Source organism: Geosmithia morbida, assembly GCF_012550715.1.
Source record: "Geosmithia morbida isolate 1262 chromosome Unknown scaffold_10, whole genome shotgun sequence".
Taxonomy (NCBI): Eukaryota; Fungi; Ascomycota; class Sordariomycetes; order Hypocreales; family Bionectriaceae; genus Geosmithia; species Geosmithia morbida.
Window position 1 is genome coordinate 96,064 of NW_023336197.1, and position 7,975 is coordinate 104,038.

Here is a 7,975-nt window from a genome sequence, read left to right on the forward strand (position 1 = left end):
GTGCTCGTCACGACGGTGGTGCCGCCGTTAGGGCAGTCAGGAACATCGGGACCGCAGGACGTAATGGTGATGATGCTGCTCGTGTAGATGGTTGAGGTGGTCCACCTGCTCGTCGGGGGGGTGACGGGCGTGGTGACGGGAGAGGTACCGGGGGTTGTGGATGCCTTCTCGGTAGACGTCGTCGGCGTCGTGGGAGGAGTGAGGGTAATGGCGGGGGTCGTCCCAGGTGTGGTGACGGGAGAGGTGCCAGGCGTAGTGCCAGGCGTAGTGCCAGGCGTAGTGCCAAGCGTAGTGCCAGGCGTAGAGCCAGCCTCTTCCGTAGACGTGGTGCCAGCAGGAGAAGTCGGGACGGCAGGGCTCGTCGCAGACGTGGCAGTAGGGATGGAGGTGGCAGGGGTGGAGAGGTACGTGCTGCTGCCCTCCTCGGTGGAAGTGATGGGGCAGACGGTGGTGGTGAGCGGGATGGTGCTGGTGACGATTCTCGTCCTGCCGCCGGCGGGGCAGTCGGTCACATCGGCGGCGCAGGAGGTGACTGTGATGATGCTGCTGGTGTAGATCGTCGAGGTGGTCCAGCCGTACGTCGGTGTCGGGCTGACCGGGGGTGTGAGGACAGGGGTGGTGTCGGGCTTGCTGGTCTCCTGCTCCTGGGTGGATGCTGTGAGAGGTGCGGTGGTGCCAGCCTCGTCCGCGGACGTGATGAGGGGGGTCGTGGCTGTGGGGGTGTCGGGGATGGGAGCCGTGCCAGTGGTGGTGGTGCGGGGTGACGTGAAAGTGGTGTCTGCCTCCTCTCCGGCCGCGGCTGTTCCGACGGGGGTAGAAGTGCCCGGGGCGTCAGCGGTGTGCGTGGCCGTATAGACGATGCACGAGCAGGCAGAGGAGACGGCGGCGATGCTGCCATGGCAGTTGGAGAAGTCGGTGGGGATGGCGTCTGCAGCCGTGGTGGCGCCGGAGAGAAGTCCTTGGCAGAAGCTGGGGGCTAGTCCCTTGAAGCGGTCATCCGAGAGGTTACGAAAGCAGTTGCTGTTGTTTTGCTCGGTGTCAGGCTCAACATGCCGATTACGTGATGAGGGGGGAGAAGGGAAAAAAAAGAAAAAAAAAGTGCACATGATGAATGTAGACCGAGAGTATGCAGACACTTACTCAGGTTCGCAGTCCGGGTATCCCCACGCCGAGGCCAGACCGGCCAGGGCCATGACCGCGGTGGACCTCATGATTGAAACGTAAGGAGTAGCGAGTGTATGTTTCCTGGCTGCGTGCTTCTCAAAACGACCGTGTCTGCAGCGAAGGACGTTATTCAACAGAAGAAGGAATAGAGAGAGAAGAGAGAGAGAGAGATGGGAGAGGAAAAGAGAGACGTAAAGAGTCCTCGGATTTTACGGATTTGCTCTTATAAAAAGAGAGAGCGAGAGAGAGACAGTGAGGAGAAGAGAGGAACAGAGAGGGGGGAAGGGTAAGGGTGGTTATATCGACTTTCTAACAAAGAGCTCTTCTCTTCTCCCCCAACGGCCCACTGCATTTAGTCAGAAGCCGTGAACAGAGGATCCCATCCAAGGAAAGATGCAGATACGACCGTCCGTGCTCCCCCTGCTGCTGCTGTGATACGAGGTTCAACTACGTTCCCTCTCTCATGATGGTGTAATAGGTAACAAGTTGTGGATGCTTGGCGGTTAGCTGTGGGGGCGGGAAGGGGGCGGGAGAAACAAAACAAAAAAGAGTACGGACTAGTCCTATTGCCTATAGAATGAAATAAAAAGCAGGGGGGGGGGGGGGGGGGGGGGGGGAGGGGGGGGGAGAGCGGTAAAGAGTGGATTCATTCGTCTGTAAATAGTACAACGCTCTCTGATGTTTCCATTTTTCGATAGCCAAGCGCCATCGTTGGCCCACACGTCTCCATAGGGAAGGTGATGTCTTTGCCAATCAATTAACACTGATGGAGTAGAAGAGCCCTTTACAGTAATCGTCGTCTTTCTCTTTGTCTTGTGGGTTTTTTTTGGGGGGTTCTTTTTTTTTTTTGCCGCCGCCGGCGTAATGCTTACCATTCCTCGAATAGGGGGCCCAGTCGAAGCGCTTATTACTTACTACAGTCAACGCTGGTCATTACATCATAACATCGCGCCTCAAGAGCTGAGAAGTAGCCGCCAAGGCAGAACCGACCGAAAAGCGGAATGAGAAGAGACAGCGCAGAGCGCATCACTCTCTCTCACTCTCTCTCTCTCTCTCTCTCCCTCTCCCCCTCCCCCCCACCTCTCCCTCCCTCTCTTCTTCCCTTGTTTCCGAGAATTGCTATTCGCGCGACCCTCTGAGATTCCATGTCTCAAGTCTCTAGGCCACCGCATTGAATTTACGTATCAAGTGATTGCGCGCGCACGTGATTGAATTGATCCGTACATCTTGCCGGCACACGCCGCTGCCTTTTGGGGCGCGTTGACGTGCGGCGAATGCTCGATCAGAGTAGTCTAGAACCTCGTGCACTGAATAGCGACCGCTACGACGTGGATGGAAGAGCCTGTACTCTTGATGACTACGCATTTCGGTGAGGGCTGTTGGGATGGAAAGCTCGGAGGAATGTCGATCTCTTCAATAAAATCTTCCAGGTCGCGCGGATAGCAATCCTCTTTTCTCTTCTCTTCTCTTTTCTCTTTTCTTTTTCTCTTTCTCTTTCTCTTTATTTTTATTTTATTCCAACTTTAAAATTAAATTAGATTCGATGGACTCTATGATTTATGGAAAGTCTCAGCTTGGTGTAGTAGCTATGTCGTTCTCCCTGTTCTTCCTTTCTCCTCTCCTTTTCTCGCTCCCCGTGTGGAAGACTAGATGCAAGTAATGTTGGTGTGTTGCACGAAGCATTTACCATTGCAGACTCCTTCCGATGGCATATTATACGAGTATTTACGTACACTGATCAGTGGTGCACGTATACAATATCCGGAGAGAGAGAGAGGAGAGTGAAGGAGAGAGAGAAGGGAGAGAAGAGAGAGAGAGAAGGAGAGAAAAGTACCATCTCTAGTTGGCGAGGGGCAGTGCTTAGGAGTTCGACGTCACTGTAAATACGCGACGAGGGTCCTTGGATAATGGCTCACTACTTCTTCCCAGTAAAGTATGATAAGCACCGGTCAAACAGTAAGAAACGTGGTAAGACGGGCATGGAAATGAGATGAAACAAGAGAAGTTGGAATAAATTTGGAACAGAGCAACGATCTCACCACCATGTGTAGGTTCATGTACGATTCAGACGTCACTACTGGTCCGTGCTGATGATGAGGGTCATGTGGTGTGTGGTGTCAACCTCCTCTGAACAGGGCGGCCTGTCCATCTTCGTCCTACTGCGTAGATACCATTAACAAGCCGGACGCCTTAGCCCCACTTTCTATTACGATATAACCGCTGTCAACGGAATAATGAAGTGGTCTCGCTGACTCAGGCTTGTTTTTGTCTTTGTTTTTTTTTTCATTTTTCCATTTTTCCATTTTTTCCAATTTTTTTTCCCACTGTGATAACCTTCCTGGTGACTCTGAATATTACTGTCTTGTTATTTCATCTGGTCTCCACCGCCCATCATTCTCACATCTCCCTCTCAAAATCCTGGCTATGTTCACACGTACATTGATGGAGATGATATATCATTAAGCTGGGGGGGGGGGGGGGGGACACCGCCCTACGGATAGTTTATACATATAACTGAATGCCAAGATGGGATGACGCACAGCTTTCATATGAGATGGTGATGCTGAAGTTAAGACGAAGCCCCATTACTCTTGGCCGATATTTGTAAATAGTCAGTCATGAGCTCAACACGGAGAGGGCGTCCTTTAAAGCCACCCTCTAACGCCTCATCACTCTTCTTCTTCTTCTTTTTTTCTTCGTCGAGTGAAAGTTTGGGCTCAACTCGACGCCCAAGAGTGATGAGGCTGGAGCACTGAATATATTTCTGCCTTGGCAGAAATACAATACAATTAATTAGAGTAAACACAAGTTATATCATCAGTTATTCTTCAGATATAAAAGAGAGATCTCTTTCTTCCTCCCTCTTCTTCCCATTATTATCATCAATAATTCCGGAATCCTTCTCCGTCTCACATTGCGCAACTTTCCAACTCCCGGACCGATACCTCATAGCCAAAGGCTAAGACGCTTCACAGCCACCAACCCAACGTAGAAGCAGGCATCTATCCTTCCAACATACAACCAGCGCAGCCATGGAAAGGACTTCAAAGTAAGTGCAAAACATCTCTCCCAAATCCCATCCCGTGTGTCCGTTGTGCCGGTACCTTGTCGTGTGCTGAGACTATATCTCTTCTCTCTCTCTCTCCCTCTCTCTCTCTCTCTACAGCAGCTCGAACTATTCTGCCTCCAACCATGGGTCTAGATCCAATGCCTCCTCCAACTCTAGCCAATCTTCCTCCGAAACCGGAAGTTCTTCTTCCAGCTCCGGCCGTTCGTCCAATGCCACCAACAGCTCCGCTTCTCAAGCCTCCGGTCACACCGTCCGCACATCAGGTGCTCCGGAAAACAACAATCATGGCATGCAGGCTTTCTTGATGGACGAGGATACCCACCAACAATTTCTTGTCACTGGAGTATCAACCCACTCTTAGAAGTTCTCTGCTACGCCATTCCGTGACTGCCAGGCACTCCAGTATGACTCATTAGCTGGCCCAGCGCCTCGCGCCTCGAGTACCAATCCTGCCCGGCTCTCTCCCCCACGGTCCCCAGCTTCCCCCCTGCCTCACGATACGCCTGAGCCGGGCGGTGGAATTGTCACGATCTTGTCACCTCATACGGCAGTTGGTCGTTTGCGCTAGTAGGGGCAGAGTCCTCGCTAGCCTTCTTAGGCAGGGGATCCAACCTGCCCTGCGGTCTTGGCCACCATCCAACATGCCATCCCCACACCCTAACCCACTTTTCCCCCCCCTTTTTTTTTGGGGTTTCTTTAATTGAATAGACATTAAGATGCAATGACAGATCACACTTCAATACGGTGTCGTCATATTCGCGGTTCTCTTTATATTTTTCTTTTCCTCTTCCATCGCTACGAGTTATCGAGGGATGCATTTTTTTTCTGTCGCAATAATATATGGTCGAATTATTCACTGTTTAATACTCAAGATTGACAACGGTGGAGACTATTGGACATCGCAGTTTCAGATCGGCTCGGGAAGAAGATTCATGTTTCTCCCCCCGCCGCCACTTGTTTTGGATCAAGTTGATATAGACTGGTACAGTTAGATGGTTCATTGACAATTTATTACCCCTCACCAAAAAGAAAGATAAACTAGACAAAGAGAAACATCAAGAGCCCGACATACAACGGACGAACGGGCGAACGTGGGGCAAGCTGTACCTGCCCTCTCTGTCAAGGCCCATTGGGGGAACTGTATGGAAGTCGGGGAGAGCATCTGGAAAATAGTATTACATAAGCAGTCACGGACCCTGATTCCGTCAAGGAAGAGGGCAACGATCAGTATATATGTACACTGTTCACTGGAGCCTTCATCACCACAACGCTTCTACCTCGCCTCTACACTCAGACCTTGTCACCTATCTCACTACTCTCTCCCCCAAGCAGACCTGTTGTCTGCCACCCTCGCGCGTAGCCTCAGCAACAGGCGGAGACAATGACAGTGTAGCAATAACAACTTTCCACGCATCTTAGGTTATAGGGGAGTGATGCTAATAGCCAATCGCTGCAAGGAATAGGGGACTGTATTCTATATATCTATCTGACTAACAATCCAGGAAATGACATCAAATTTTGAATATATATAAGGGAAAGAAGAAGAGATAGTAAGAAAGAATGAGCTCTTTTTTTTTTTTAAAAAAAAAAAGGGAGGGGAGGGGGGGTGGGGCGGTAAGGAGCTAGACCGTAGACCGTCGTGAATTTCATGAAAAAGGAACTCAAGTGCCAGAAGCCAGCAGATGATGCTCTCCCTTCTGAACCGTTGGCGAGATTAGTGCTCAGTGCTCAGATTCGATGGAGACAGTGAGCTGAAGAAAGGTAGGCTTCAGAGGCTTCCGAGGGATAACGAGGGAGAGAGAGAGAGAGGGAGGGAGAGAGACGGCTTAAGCAGACGTCAGCTGGACGGACTGGGTGCTACGGAAGATGTTGTCAGGGTCATATGTGGCCTTGAGCTCGCGCAGACGTGGCAGGTTGTCGGCCCAGTAGAGGGTCTGGGCCTCCTCGGAGGTGAGCTGGCCGTCGGCGTAGTTGGCGTAGATGCCCCAGGTGCCGTTGGTCATGGTGTCGGTGATGCTGGTGCGGAAGCCCTTGAGGAAGCTGTAGCCGTCATCGGGGTAGGTCTGGTTGATGTTGAGGGTGGCGTCGTAGAGCTGGAAGAGGAGGAGCTTGTCGCGGTGGGGGTAGGCGGTGGCGTCGTTGGCGACGTCGGAGACGGCCGAGGTGTCGCCACCGATGGCGTCCATCTGGATGAACCAGTCGTGAGACTCGTCGATGGTCTGGCCGACGTCGGCGACGTAGTCGGCAAAGGACTGGAACTGCTCAGCCGAGATCTCGGGGACGACCATGCTGCTGGCGTAGAAGTTGTCGTGGGCGCTGTAGGCGGGCGTGGTGATGTCGATGTCGTCGCCGATGTTGCCGTGGAAGATGATGTAGTCGGTCCAGTTCTTGGCCTCGGCAACCTCGTACCAGCCGGCCACCTTCTCGACCAGGGGGTCCAGTCCGGCGTGCATCTCCGTCTCGTTGCCCATGAAGCTGCCGATCAGCTGGTAGCCGGTGCGGTCGATGTAGGTCTGCAGCGCCATGTTGCGCGGCATCGTCTTGCCGTAGGCCTGGATGTCCCGGAGCGACTGCGACGCGTTGGACTTGTCCATGGGAATCGGGACGGTGAAGACGGTCATCTGCTCCGGCACCTCGAACGTCTTGTACTCGAGCTCGGCCACGATGCCGAACGAGGGAGCCGCCCCGCGCAGGGCCCAGAACAGGTCCGAGTTCTCGTCCTCGGAGCAGTGCACCGTCGTGCCGTTGGCCAGCACCACCGTCGCCCCGATGAGCCAGTCGAGCGCCAGGCCGTGGCCGTGCGCCACCATGCCGTAGCCGCCGTGCAGCGAGTGCCCGGCCGCGCCGACGCCGGGGCAGGTCCCGTGCGAGATGGCGCGGTTGCCCTGGTTGAGGAGCTCGGTGGCCAGGTGGCCCAGCCGGGTCCCCGGCTGCACCCTGGCCTGGTTGGTCTCCTTGTCGAGCGTGACGTTGTGCATGCGGTCCATCTCGATCGTCAGGTGACCGTCCTCGCCGCCGAAGCCTAGAGACGTGTAACCGTGGCCGCCGCCCTTGGCGTTGACGGGCACCCCGTTCTGGACACCGCACTTGACCGCGGCCACGATGTGCTCTATCGTCTGCGGGACCGCGATGGCCGCCGGCTGCACAGGCACACGCAGGTTGTACGCCGTGCCGTCCCACGACCACTCCTCCGTACCGCGCAGGTCGGCAGGCACGCCGGCATCCTGGAGGCAGGCCAGTACGTCGGCCCGTCTCGTCGGCACCGCGAGCGTCGTCGACATGAGCGACAGAGCGGCTCCTGCAGCAGAGAGGCGCACCATGTTTGATGTCGGAATGCTGTCTCTCGTCTGTTTACCGGAACTGACGTGAACGTCTGAGGACGAGGGGCTTCGGAAAGAGTATTGGGAGTGAGGAAGAAGCAAGAGTATGAGGAGGCAGGTGCTTGAGTTGGTTGTGTCCCTGTGGCTGGAGAGAGCATGAAGCAACTTGTCTGCAGAGGGTGGCCATGATGGCATATATTTATACACTTTGGCGTACGCCGACCACCTTCCTTGCTTGGTGGATCTCCTCTGTCTCCGTGACTGCCTGCCTGTCTGGATAGTGTATGCCTGTCTGTCCGTCCGTCGGTCCGTCCGTCCGCCGCTTACGGCGCTCGTGTAGATATGGCCTACAGATACGCAGTCGTGTAGATGGCGGGCCGGTATAGGCCCAATCTGCATTAGCGTCATAGGAACATGGGTA

General features: G+C 54.1%; 2 protein-coding genes across 2 annotated transcripts; both read right to left on the bottom strand.

Moving 5' to 3' along the window:
* Positions 1–7: 7 nt before the first annotated feature.
* On the bottom strand, positions 8–1,211 carry GMORB2_1530 (uncharacterized protein; the record flags this gene model as incomplete). The annotated part of the gene is made up of 3 exons (XM_035463512.1): positions 8–75; positions 149–1,020; positions 1,141–1,211. The coding sequence occupies 3 exons, from the start codon at positions 1,209–1,211 to the stop codon at positions 8–10; spliced, it is 1,011 nt and encodes a 336-aa protein (XP_035320343.1).
* A 4,849-nt stretch (positions 1,212–6,060) lies between these two features.
* Positions 6,061–7,554, bottom strand: GMORB2_1531 (FAD/FMN-containing dehydrogenase; the record flags this gene model as incomplete). Its single annotated transcript, XM_035463513.1, has 1 exon — positions 6,061–7,554. The coding sequence occupies one exon, from the start codon at positions 7,552–7,554 to the stop codon at positions 6,061–6,063; it is 1,494 nt and encodes a 497-aa protein (XP_035320344.1).
* Positions 7,555–7,975: the final 421 nt, after the last annotated feature.